This window comes from Cariama cristata, unplaced genomic scaffold, assembly GCF_000690535.1.
Source record: "Cariama cristata isolate BGI_N322 unplaced genomic scaffold, ASM69053v1 scaffold25540, whole genome shotgun sequence".
Classification (NCBI taxonomy): Eukaryota; Metazoa; Chordata; class Aves; order Cariamiformes; family Cariamidae; genus Cariama; species Cariama cristata.
Genome location: NW_009596745.1, coordinates 1 through 12,674, shown reverse-complemented (window position 1 = coordinate 12,674; position 12,674 = coordinate 1). Strand labels below are relative to the sequence as shown.

General features: G+C 56.1%; 2 protein-coding genes across 2 annotated transcripts; one reads left to right on the top strand and one right to left on the bottom strand.

The window, feature by feature from the left end:
* The first annotated feature begins 669 nt into the window (after nucleotides 1-669).
* Nucleotides 670-4,490, top strand: LOC104155733 (mitochondrial chaperone BCS1). The gene is made up of 7 exons (XM_009707375.1): nucleotides 670-1,051; nucleotides 1,327-1,466; nucleotides 1,582-1,776; nucleotides 2,143-2,206; nucleotides 2,543-2,712; nucleotides 3,168-3,285; nucleotides 3,950-4,490. Exons 1-7 carry the CDS (start codon nucleotides 732-734, stop codon nucleotides 4,200-4,202), a joined length of 1,260 nt encoding a protein of 419 aa, XP_009705677.1. The 5' UTR covers nucleotides 670-731; the 3' UTR covers nucleotides 4,203-4,490.
* A 3,885-nt stretch (nucleotides 4,491-8,375) lies between these two features.
* RNF25 (ring finger protein 25) lies at nucleotides 8,376-12,652 on the bottom strand (the record flags this gene model as incomplete). Its single annotated transcript, XM_009707385.1, has 8 exons — nucleotides 8,376-9,089; nucleotides 9,206-9,340; nucleotides 9,921-10,010; nucleotides 10,524-10,667; nucleotides 11,421-11,492; nucleotides 11,618-11,687; nucleotides 12,397-12,464; nucleotides 12,560-12,652. Coding segments are annotated over 8 exons (1,386 nt in total), but the record flags the coding sequence as incomplete, so codon positions are not given.
* Nucleotides 12,653-12,674: the final 22 nt, after the last annotated feature.

Below are 12,674 nucleotides of genomic sequence, written 5' to 3'. Positions count from 1 at the left end.
GCCTTCCTATGGGGCAGGGGACGCCCTGCCCTGGAAGGGGCCTTGCTGTGGGGTTACCCCCTGTTCTGAGGGAGGTGGGACCCTGCTTGAGGGAGCAGAGCATGTCTGTGTGTCTGTTGGGGGAGGCACCCCCTCATCCCCTATATCTGACAGAACCCTGCTGAGGGAGCTGGAGAGACTTCAAGCGCCCTAAGTGTGTGGCTGATGCCCTTTATCCAGACATGGAGATGCTGTTCCCAGCACAGTTGTGCACCTATTGCCAGCAGCAAAGAACTGGCTCTTGGCTCAGCCTGGGGATGCACTCCAGCTTCTTCAAACAATAAACCTTAAATAATTGCAGTGCTTGTGATTTTTAACCTTTTAAAGAATAAACCCATGTAAAACTCTAGGCTTGCTGTCATGACTGAAGAAGCAACAGATGCTCCTGTGCTTGCTTGAGAGCCTCCAGCTCCTGGTCCTCTCCTGCCTGTCTCGCCCAGTGGCCTGCAGAAAGAGAGGAAGCTTCAGCCGCCAGCGGCTGTCTGAACCCCTGGTAGTAAGATAAGCATGGGTGTGGGAGATCCAAGAGTGCCAGGCAGCCTTTCACCTTGAGAACTGGCCACGATAAAGGCCAGAGAACTGTGGGCAATCCATTGTATCCCCTGCTGCCATTCAGTCCTTCTCTTTCCACGCAGGTTTGTTTCTGGAGCACAGAGACGATGCTGTGGAAAGGAGCTGCTTAACCTCCCACAATGCCCTTTTCTGACTTTGTCTTAGCACTGAAGGACAACCCGTACTTTGGGGCTGGGTTTGGCCTCGTCGGTGTGGGCACAGCCCTGGCGTTAGCCCGGAAAGGGGCCCAGTTCGGGCTGGTGGCTTTCAGGCGCCATTATATGATCACCTTGGAAGTGCCCAGCAAGGATAAGAGCTACCACTGGCTGCTGAACTGGATCTCCCACCATGCCAAGCACACGCAGCACCTCAGTGTTGAGACGTCATACCTGCAGCATGAAAGTGGACGTGTCAGCACCAAGTTTGACTTTGTCCCCAGCCCTGGGAACCATTTCATCTGGTAAGGGAGGGCAGGGGAAAGCAGTCTGGGGATTGACCCTCATTTTGACAAGGAAACTCCAACCTGGGGGTCCCGGGGAGGCAGCAGAGAGGATCCTGCCTCCTCCTTGGGTCTGGGTTAGGGCAGGAGATTGAAAGTAGAGAGAGGAGTCTGTGTTCACTGGTGTAACGTGATTTCTTTACCTGAGATGAGTGTTCTCCTTGATGCATGAACCAGGTTGGGTGCAGCTGAGTGGTGCTGGAGCACCGTCCCCCAACCCCATCTTCCCGCCCCAGGTATCGCAGGAAGTGGATTCGCATTGAGCGCAACCGGGAGAAGCAGATGATCGACCTTCACACAGGGACCCCATGGGAGTCTGTCACCTTCACTGCACTGGGCACCAACCGGGAGATCTTCTTCAATATCCTCCAAGAAGGTCTGTAGAGAAGCTGTGTGGGGTCCTGCTGGGAACAGCCTGCTCCCTGGAGATGCCCAGGGCTTCATGGGAGATCCTTTTCCCTGCCAGCTGTCCCGTCTGCCTCTCTCTGCAGCCCGGGAGCTGGCACTGCAGCAGCAAGAGGGGAGGACGATCATGTACACAGCCATGGGAGCAGAGTGGCGGCAGTTTGGCTTTCCCCGTCGCCGGCGGCCTCTCAGTTCTGTGGTGCTGGAGGAAGGTGTGTCAGAGAAGCTGGTCCAGGATGTGAAGGAGTTCATCGACAACCCCAAGTGGTACAGCGAGAGAGGCAAGGCTCTGGTGTGATGTTTTCTGTACCATGCCCAGCATAGCTCCTTACCCCCTGCAGCTGTGGGGCACTACCTTGGGCACATCCTACAAATGAGCGAGCCCAGGTGCTGAGGTCAGGCCTGGGTCTGCAAAGGGACAAACTCCCCTCTGTTCAGTCCAATCCTGAAAACCACGATAAGCCGTGGAATTCATTGCTCCTGTGATGCTGCTGTGGGATGGGGCAGAATACCCGTGGTCCTCTCTGGAGATGGCTGCTTGCCTTCCCCTGGTGTATCTTCTATGCATGCTCAGCACAGCCCCACGGCTCTCGGGGAGAGAGCTCAGAGCAACCCAGCTGGTTCCTAAAAGAACACTGTCTTCCTAGGGATCCCCTACCGAAGAGGTTACCTGCTGTATGGTCCTCCTGGCTGTGGGAAAAGCAGCTTCATGTGAGTATTGCCAGCTGGCTAACAGCAATTTTCCCGCCAGCTGCCTGCTCTGGATGCAGGAGTGGGCTGCTGCCTTCCCTGCGGTGCCTGATGTAAGCGTTTGCGTTGCTGGCACTGTGACACGTCAGGGTGACGAGCCCTTCGTGCCCTTGCTTTGCATTGCGCTGCATGGCACCAGTGGGCTGAGCCGGGGTTCCTACCCACCCCTCATATCTGATCCCCGCCGGGGAAGGATGCCTCTGCCCTCTCCCCTGCTGCTGGGCGGGGAGATCTTGTTCTTCCTCTGCTCCAGGCTTTCTCGCTGTGATTGACCCCTGTGGTTTGTGTCCTTCCCAGCACAGCCCTGGCTGGGGAGCTGCAGTACAGCATCTGCCTGCTGAGCCTCAGTGACCGCAGCCTCTCCGATGACCGGCTCAATCACCTCCTGAGCGTGGCACCGCAGCAGAGCATCATCCTGCTGGAGGACGTGGACGCTGCCTTCATCAGCCGGGATCTGGCCGCTGAGAGTGAGCAGTGCCCCTGTTCCTGGGCCAGCAGCGGGAGGGAGGTTTGCCAGCTGTGCTGGGGAAAGATTTGGACTTTGGGCTGCTCTGGGCCATACCAGCAGAGACCAGGAGTGGGCAGCTCTCTGGGGCCTCAGGGCCCAAGCTGGACCTCACTCCATTTTGGCTGGGCTATATCAAGGGAAATTTGAGTCCTTTATTCTCAGGCAAAGACACTTCTCCTATTTTCAGCATGAGGGAGGAGGTGGCTTTCCATCTCATTCTCTTTTTGGGTTCCCGTGGGTGCAGGTGGGCAGGGGAGGTGAATGTGCTGCCAGCTAGGGAGATGCAGAGGGTCAGCCTTGGGACATGGAGAGAGCAAGGAGCTTGGCTTAAGCCTCAGGTGATAGAGAGGTGGCCCACAAGACTGTGTGGGGTTAGTGGCCAATGGATATGACCTCAGAAACCTCTGTTCCCAGACCCGGCTGCGTACCAAGGCATGGGGCGCCTGACCTTCAGCGGCCTCCTCAACGCGCTGGATGGTGTGGCCTCCACAGAGGCCAGGATTGTCTTCATGACCACCAACTACGTGGACAGGTGAGAGGTGCCCTCTGGGAGGGAACAGGGAGGGAAGGACAGGAAAACCTTGCTCCCTTTTGATGGGCTTTATGGACAGCTATTTGCATCCTCCAGCATGAAGACTCGGGGTTCAAGTTTCCTAAGCCCTCCCTTGATTGTTAATCAGGATCCCTTCTGCTGGAGCCTCAGATGCTTCCTTGCTATTCAGACCATGGTTGTGCCCTTCAGGAGTGGTATCAGCTTCCTGCTTGTGGGGATCTGCAGATTTTGGGGTTGTGGCTGTGCTGTGGGTGAAACTCTGGCCCCACAGACAGCCCGTTGGGTTGGCAGGATGCAGCCTGGGCTCACGGCACCTAGCCAGACACTGTGGCAGGCTTTGCTCACTCCAGACCGAGCTGGCCTAGAGGGTTGGTCACAGGTTGCTCGTGGGACAGAGATGGGCAGAGCTGTTTCCCAGGACACGCTTGTCCTCCTCTGGAGCCAGCCTTTCCACAGCTCTCTCGCTTCTTTTGGGTTGATCTTCCCCCCGCTCAACTCCCCAGGGACAAACCTATTCCCTACCTTTACCATCTCACAGTGTAGAGCACCTTGCAGATAGGACGCTGGCTGTGCTAGTGTGGGGAGGGGCTCCTGCAGGGACATTTTGATCAGGTTTTCAAGACAGCCCTGTGTCTCTTGACAGGCTGGACCCAGCCCTGGTGCGTCCCGGCCGCGTGGACCTCAAGCAGTACGTGGGCCACTGCTCCCGGTGGCAGCTTGCCTGCATGTTCCAGCGCTTCTACCCCGAGCAGCCCCCAGCTGCGGCCGAGCAGTTTGCAGAGCAGGCGCTGGCAGTCTCTAAACAGATCAGCGCTGCCCAGGTGCAGGGCCACTTCATGCTCTACAAGATGGACCCTGAAGGAGCCATTTCAAACATATGCTCCATTCTGCTGTGACCAGGGGCCAGCTTTCCCCTACCAGACTGAGAGGACTGGGACGAGGACATGACCATCCCAGGGATGCCATGAAGCTGCCCAGCCATGCAGGCCAGGTCTCTGTTCACCTCTACCCCTCCAAGGCCTTGCAGAGTCAGAGCTGCCAGCCTTGCAGCAGGGAGGGGGAATCAGCTCTTGCTGTTCCCCAGACCTGGGGGCTACTACACTGGTACCGCTCACCAGTGTGTGCCTTGTTCTGGGACTGTCGTAAGCTGCCAAGGCTCCTGGATGTGAATCCTCTTCCTTGTGGAGCAGCCTGGGGGTGCCCCAAAAGGGCGTTTCCCTGGGGCAGGACATTGGGGTGCTGCACTGCTAAAGAGCTGCTGGTCTTTGAAAGGACAGCGGTCTGCACTGGTTTGTGAATATCCTCTGTGAAGTGCACAACATGGCTCTTGGCTCTCTGGTCCCTTTGCCTGTTAGTTGCCCCTCTATCCAGCTGCTGGTCCAGAGCCCTCTTGACCAGGGCCCAACACAGCCAGGACTGCAAAGCCAGAATGTTTCAGGAAAAAACAGCTCCCAAGAGACAGCTTGCTGTCTCTTGGGCTGCAGGCTGGTGCCACACTGCTGCCCTGCTGGGTTGCAATGCCAAGTTGCAGATCTGCTTGGACATTGTTCCTGGCTGGGCATGACTGTCCCTCCTGCCAGAGGAGATGTGGGGCCTAGGAGCTACTGCAGGCCTGGGAGGGGGGGGGTGTGTGTGTGCAGATGAGAGGCTTTGGCTGGTTATAGAGTATCTTCCCAAGAGCTAGATGTTGACCCCACTGTGAATTTCTGCAGCCAGGCAAGCCCAGTGGTGCCAGGTGCAGAAATCCGCGGTGGAGACAACTACTCCCCTCCTTCCAGCAGGAGAGGCCCTGCGTGGCTGAAGGAGGGATTTGGCCCACTGCTGGCAGTCTTACAGCCTTTTCCCTGTCACCAGGCTTCCTTCCTGCCAGGAACAAAAGTCCTGGATGGGCTGGTAGAGCCACAGGTGCCTGAAATGCAGTCAAGAAGCAGGCAGGTTCTGCACCTCCTTCCCAAGGCTACAGAGCCAGGGGTCTGGGTGTGTGCACTGACCCACAGAACAAACCAGCCAGAGCCTCTCCCCTCCCCAGTCCCTGTTTCAACATCCCAAAATCGGCTTCCCCAGCGCCAGCCCCGTGTTCATGTCTTCGCTTTGGGGGCTGCATCATCTTGGTAGGGCTCGGGGAGCTGGTTCCAGGCCAAACCCAAACCATTAGGTGACTGCTCAGCAATCCTCTTGGCTCTGCCTTGTGGGGTCAAAAGCAAAGCTGGGAGCGTGTGGGGATATGAGGGGGCCCAGCTGATGCCACCTGGCTGAATTTCAGCACAAGCAGGTGCTGCTTTGATGCAACCCCAGACTTGCACAAATGTTTCTGCAATTGAAGGGTTGATCCTGTGGCCACGGGGCCGGGGGGGTCTCCAGTGACTCAGGGTGGCTCCCAGAGCAGGCTGCTGCCGCTGGCATGTCAAACCCTGTGCTCAGCCATCCCGCAGAGGTTGGCTGCTCAGATCCAGCCTCTTCCCTCAAAGCTGGGACTCAAAACTGGCCAGTGACTGGTGAATGCCTCACAGCAGTTCAGGAGGATGGAGAAGTGGTGAGGGAAAGCCAGAGGGGCCTGATGCCACCACACAAGAGCACAGGCAAGATCTCTCACTGCTTGCTTTTAATAGTGTTAATGCTACAGATGCCACTGGTGCCCTTCTGCCTGGGCCGAGTGCTTTTGCCAGTTAAGCCTCACAACAGCCCTGTGAGGTAGGTGGGTGACGCAGGCGGACACCAAGCAAGGAGCCCCAGGGCAGGGGGCAGGCTCAGTTCCTCCCCTCCGACCCAGAGGTTTGATTAGCCCAAATTAATTTCCACGCACTGTTGCAAAATGTCCTCTGCTCCAGACTGACAGCAGTAAGTCAGAAAGGTGAGGGCCCTTCCTAAATCCCTTCTCTCGGGGAAAAAAAACCTCCCCCCTAACACATCTGGCATTTGATTGAAGTTACCCAAGTCCTCACTCACTCCAGTTTCCATGGCTGAATTCCCATGCTCCAAACACCAGATACAGTAGTTTTCCTGTTAGAGTAAGCCTGGCTCACTGGAGGAAGTCAGCTTTGGTGGCTGTGAGGGGCAGAGATCTTCCATGTGTCTTTCAGGACATGATCAAACGCCTTTCTTGGAGCACAGCAATTTCACAAGTGAAGGCAGGAGGCAACAGAACAAGCACCAATGTCAGATAAAGTTTACACCTTTTCACCCAAATGTGAACAGGCCATTCACCCAGAAACCAGCTGGAACAAGGACAGAGTAAGCACTGAAGAAAAATTAGGGCTTTTTTCAGGGAGTGAGTGCACAGCCCTCATCCCCAGCAGGGCACAATGCCTGGCTTTCAGATGCCCAAGCCCAGGACAGGTAGTGTAGGCTTAAAGGAAGGAGGGGAAAAAACAAGTGCTTTTCGAGCATGAGGGTTGAAAATAGGCCAGTGTTGGAAATTTAAGCACAGAAGATTCTTGGACAGTGGGTTAAACCAAACCCTTCAGGACAAGGCCAGGCATGGAGAGAGAAGAGCAGCAGGCGAGAAGGACCCATTCATGAGAGATTTTGTGCACCCTTCACGTGCCAAAGGATCAGCCAGCCAGATGCAGCACAAATGCCCTCCCAGCCAGCACACAGCCCTTGGTTTCCTAGGGAACTCACCCGAAGTTCAGGCAAGTCCATCACAGCACAGCCGTTTTTGCACTCAGCAGGAGGAGGAAGACAATAACAACCCACATGTGGCCAAGAGAGAGGTGGGGTCACAAGGCACAAACAAGTGTGAAGGAATCGGTACTGTCCAGCTGAGACAGGCAGCTTATACCAAGCCAGGCAAAGCAGGGACCGGGGAGCCCTCCTGTCACCCAGGACGGCCACGGGAAGGTCTCCGCCCCAGCCCTGGGTGTAGGGAGCAGGGAGGGGAGTGAGCAATACTAGGGATCAACACCTTTGCTCCAAACAGCAAAGAACAGGAGTGAGAGGGCAGAGAAAACAAAGGGAACAGGCTCTGGATAAGACCCAATTAATTAATTTAATAGCAGTGTCCTACTTCAGAGGCTTGGATTGCTCGTCATGGCTCTGGAGTGGGACACTTTAAATCTGTGAAGCAGCAGCAGAAGGAACTGCACCAAGTTAGTTTAAACAGCAAATCCTCATTTCTTTGAAGCAAGATCAGCTTGAAGATGAAAGGAGGGTAAGAGTATCCAAAGCATTGGGACATGTCTTCACTCCAGGCTGTTTGAAGCTTCAAGAGACAGCTGGGCCTTAGAGGGCGATCCCACAGATACAGGTCACAAAACAGAGTGCTCTTCCCAGGTCTCCCCCATCAACTTCTGGCTGCACAAAAGCAGCTAAAGGACAGGGCAGGAATTCCAGTGAAATTCAGGCTTCATGGGGGAGCAGGAGCCAACGCGAAGCCTCAGTCGCCAGACAGCCCTGACCTGCGAATGCGTTGACTTAAGCTTAAATTTAGCTCTCCTGGCTGGGACTGGGAAATGTCCTGTCGTACAAAGGACTTGCCTGGCTGAGCTGATCAGCTGAACAGTGGTCAGGGCTGCAGGAGAAGAGATGCTGTCTCCAAGGGACAGGGACAGCAGTTGAGAAGGCGCTCTGAGAAGGAATGGGGAACACAGCAAGCTAAACTCCAAGCTGCTGCCCTGGCACAGCCTCATCACTTGGCACTACCACAGCTCCGGCAGGACGCTGGCTTCCAGGGAAGGTCCTGCCACAACTCTGGCTTTGCTGTGGCACCACGCTGGGCTCAGCCCATTTGCTCTGTAGGTGTGCGTGTTTCTTCATAGCTCATGTACAGGGATGATGTCTGTAGGTCCCCTGGTCAAGGCTTCCTCTGTCCCCTGGGTCCTTCAAGACCAAGCCTGACATGATCTGCCAGGAGTCAGCTTCTCCAACACTGGTGACAGCCAGTCACTCAAGCCAGGATGCTTCACCCTGCACATACCCTGGAGATACTGCCTGTCCCAAGCTGTGCCACATGCCAACTGCCCTGCTCCTTCCCAAGGGGTACAGTGTCTGCTTGCTGCTGCTCCACCAGAGCCTTCACCGATCCCAGAACCAGCCCTTCCCTCCCCTAGCCCAGCCCCTCACCACTCCTGCTAGGAGCCACTCTCCTTCTCAAGGAGATGGGCTTCCCGTCGTCCAGTGGGCCTGAACTCCCCTCGCCCTCTTGGCGCTCTGGGGTAGGAACCACGTTCCTGGACTCTGGACCTGTCCCACCTCCCACAATCCCAGGGCCTGTGGTGGCCCTGCCAGCTGGGAGCTGCTCTGTGGTCACCACGGTTGAATGCCAGGTTCTCCTTCTCCCTGCCCCGGGCCTCAGCCCCCTCCTCCGGGGTCCATCTCTCCACATCACGGTGCTCCTCTTTCAAGTTCACTCCCTCTGTTACTGGTGAGGGGTCTTCAGGGTACAACTCCTTTCTTTCAGCCAATGCAGCAGCTCTGCTTCTGCTATGAGGCTTTGGAAACTCCTGGCTGTGCCTCCCACCAGGTCTCCTGCTGACGCCCCTGGGCCCCCTGGAGCCATGGAGCGGATGACAGGCTTCCTCTGCTGGTTCCTGCAAGCCACTGCACGACTGCCTGCCCTGGCCTCTGGGGCCTGGCCTCTCCCCTCTGTGCCTCTCCCTCTTGCTCTGCTGCTCTTTGGGCACGGCAGGCCTCTCGGGCCGCTCAGGTTCTGCCCTGGCCTCCGGCACCCCGGCTGGCTCCGGAGCCGAGGCTTGGCTGGGCGCCTGGGGCACGTCCACAGCACTTGCACTCACCGGCAGTTCAGAGGCAGCGGCTGCTTGGCCTGGATCAACAGCACCTGGAGGCTGAAAGAAAGAAGCCACCAGTGAAGAAAGGGACAGGAGAGTCCCACACCAAACGACAGTGCTTGGTTCTGCAGTCCAGGCCCGCCCTCGCCAGCTCTTTGCCCCCAGTGCCCTACCGCCTGGAGGCTGATGAAGTAACGGTTCCTCTCTGCTTCAGGGTCAATGATGCCTCCTTTCTCTTGCTGTCTCTTGAAAATTAAGCGCAGTTGTTCTTGGTGCTGCAGTGTCTTGGCATCTGGCCTGTATGGCTCCTGAGCGGCACAAAGCAAGGCAGGGTAAGGGCACCCTCAACACCTAGCACAGACAGGCAGCTGGCAGTGCTAAGAGCACTCCTTCGATCCCCAAACCCTGCTTTGATCCCCAAACCCTCCTTTGATCGCACAGCGCCCAGGCAACCTGCTTTCCTTTGCTGCATTTGACCGGGCCTACAGATGCATGTGAAATCCCTAGAGAGAGGTAGAGCATGCCAGCGGAGACCCACCGGTCCTGAAGTGACTGCCGTGGGACGGCCTGCTGTGGGGCAAGATGCAGAGCAGCTACAATCAGGTCACTCTCCTGACCCTGAATATATCCCAGTGAGTAGAGGGACGTGCCCCATGGCAGAATCACCTTTCCCCCACCACGTATGCTCAAGACTCGAGGCTATAAAACTAAACCTGCTCTTTGTGGACACATCAAAGTGTCAGGAGACACCCTGCTAAGTTCTGGGAACTGCCCTTTGGATGGGCCATCTAGGAGGACATGAGAGGGTGCATTCATTCATCTGTTATGTCCCAAATGAAGCTACCCAGCGAGCGGGCACACCTGGGCAGGTAAGCCCCCATCTCTTACCAGTGGGTGCTGTGGAGGCGGCGCTGCCTTCAGAGCACAGAGATCGTAGACCAGGGTCTCCCGGCAGACAGGGCACTGCACACCAACTTCCTGCAGGGAGGCAAGAGGTGATACCAAACCCCGGCCATGACCCAGCTCACACGCTGCTGCATAACCCCAGCCTGCAAGTGGATCAAGGTGGCCTTCTTCACTCTTCTGCCAGGGCAGGGAAGCCTAGGGGGGTTCCAGCAGCATGAAAGCAGCCTAGTGCTTCAATGACTGCTACGGAAGGTGCCTGCAGCACCAGGCACACTGGGGTTTGTGCTCCAGCTCTTTGGAGAGGAGATACAAAAATGCAACTCCCCTGCCCCCTCACACTGCAGGTACTGACCCAGAGATTCAATAAACCAACTGCTATAGTACTAAAAACTCATGGGTTAATTTTGGTTGGAAAGAGCCCTTGGAGATCACTTGGTCTAATCTCCACTCTGATTCTCAGCACAGGCACGACACTGACTGTGCTGTTGGGTCAGGCTAGCCTTCGCTCCATATCCCAAGGGGGGTGACAGAGATATCATGAGGGCCTGTTCAGGGGGCCAGAGGAGGGAGCCTAGGGTCCGGTACCTGTTTGGGGGATGGCACCACCAGGTGCTGCTCTCTCTCCTTCTGCTGCGTGAGGATCTCCTCTTCCATGTGCTGCGCATAGCGAGCCAGGCAGTGGGAGTGGAAGTAGTGGTAGCACTTGGTCTTTGTGAAGGCTTCTCTCTCCTGTAGAGGAGAATGGGCAACTTTTAAAGGGTTTCTGAGTGCAGCGTTTCTGAGTTGCACCTCCCCAGCTGAGGTGGGTTTTCACTTCCATGTCAGTTCTGGTAGTGGGGAATGAGTGCTATTGCTGGCAGAGCCACATAACATTTTCTGTTAGCTTCATGTCTATTTCCTCAGCTCTTACTGGGACACTGCTCCCTGTTCTGGGTGTGAGAAACCCTCCTAAACTCAAAGTGCAAAGGTTTTGTGACTGATTTCTCTGTGTTGTGTTCCTGTGTAAGCAGCAACCTTCCAACCTGATGTGTTCTCCTTCCTAGGCAAGCACTGCCTCTCCTTGCAACCCAGACAAGGCACGCTCCCCTGTCCCTGCAGACCTCAGCACGTGCACAGATGTGTTCCAGTCCCTCCTCGCCACCTGTGTGCTGAACTCCAGGCGAGGTTTGACCAACACAGGGAAGCTGAGATGCACCAGCAAATATCCCCAGGCCCTACCCACTCCTTTGGAGATGTTCCGGCATCACTCGCGGCCCCTACACTCTGTTTCTGTAGATGGTTATCTTCAGGCTGATGCGGAGAGCAGTATATAGCGCCTTAGCAAGGTTCATGCTCAGCAGGATTGCCTACAGACCAGGGGGGCAGGGGGCTGCTGAGGGACACCCTAGTCGCAGGGCAATATCCCAAGCTTTGAGCCCCAGGCTCCCTGTTTTCTTGCCTCACTTCCCACCCAGTTTGTGGAGCCAGGAGACAGTTGCCTACCTGGAATCCATAGAGGCAGATGACACACTGGCCATGAGGAATGTTGTTGTCAGTGAGAATCTCCTTCCCCTTCTGCGGAAGCATGAAAGCAAACATTTTACTCACTGGCCTACCTGTGGGCTCAGGGCTGTCCCACCCCTCAGGCAGTCAGGGACCAGTGTCTGTGGCTGGTCACCCCAAACTCCTCCAATTCTCACCTCAATCAGTTCGTAGAGCACCTCTGTCCCCAGCCTGGCTTCAGCAACACTTCTGAGGGTCTGGGAAATCCTACAGCAGAACAGGAGAAATGTTTAACACAAATTTAGCTGCACCTTTTCACTCTCCCACATACCTATCACCCCTGTCACGATGACAGGAGGAAGAAATAGAGCACTGGTCTTCAGGCTTTGCCTGCAGCACGAGATGGGCACATGTGCAAACACATATTCATGTGCTCTCCCAGCTCCTGATAAGCTGGTGCACAGGGAGCCTTTTTCCTCACAGAACTTGCAAAAGCAGGTTTGCTGGCTCGAGCTTACCCAGCACCCTTTGGTTTTGGTGACCCTCAGGCTTTGTTTATCTGATGGCAGCCCCTAAGCAGGTCGGGTGAGAGCCATGTTACTCCTGTGCTGCCAGCAGGTAGCAGGGTCTCGCTGCACACACTTGGCTGCACCAAGGACAGAAGCCCAAAGGCTGCCTGAGGACTCAGTTCAGTCCCAACTCTGTCAGAGCAGGACCAACAGCTTCAAAGGCCCAGGGGATTTAGATTATATTTCAGGGGGGCCACAGGGGAACAACCATAGGGTGGACCCCTCGGCGTCAAACTCAGCACCAGTGGCTCCCATGAGACTTAAGACAAGATGATTTAGGGACCTGTATTCATCTGTTAACCGGACACGGGGAGCCACGTGAATCTGAGAGAAGGCTCTTCCACCATTTCTGTCTCCCACATCTCTGGAGGAAAGGATCACCCTCTCCCCATCTTGCTGGCACTCACTTTTGAATTTGCTCATCAGACAGCCCCCGTGGGTTCCTGATTGAGATTTCCGGAGCTTTATTGGGATACTAGAAAAAAAAAAGAGAAACACCCAAAGCACAACAAGGAAGGCGGAGAGGCCCAGGACAGGGAGAAAGGGGGGCACAGGGGGGCGGCAGCTTACCTGGGGGGGCACGGAGAGCACCAGGGTGAAGCGGACATACTGGGAGTCCTGGTCCTGGGCCGTGGCGGGGTGCAGGGTGATGCTGATCTCCCAGGGCTCCCACCTGCGGGACAGG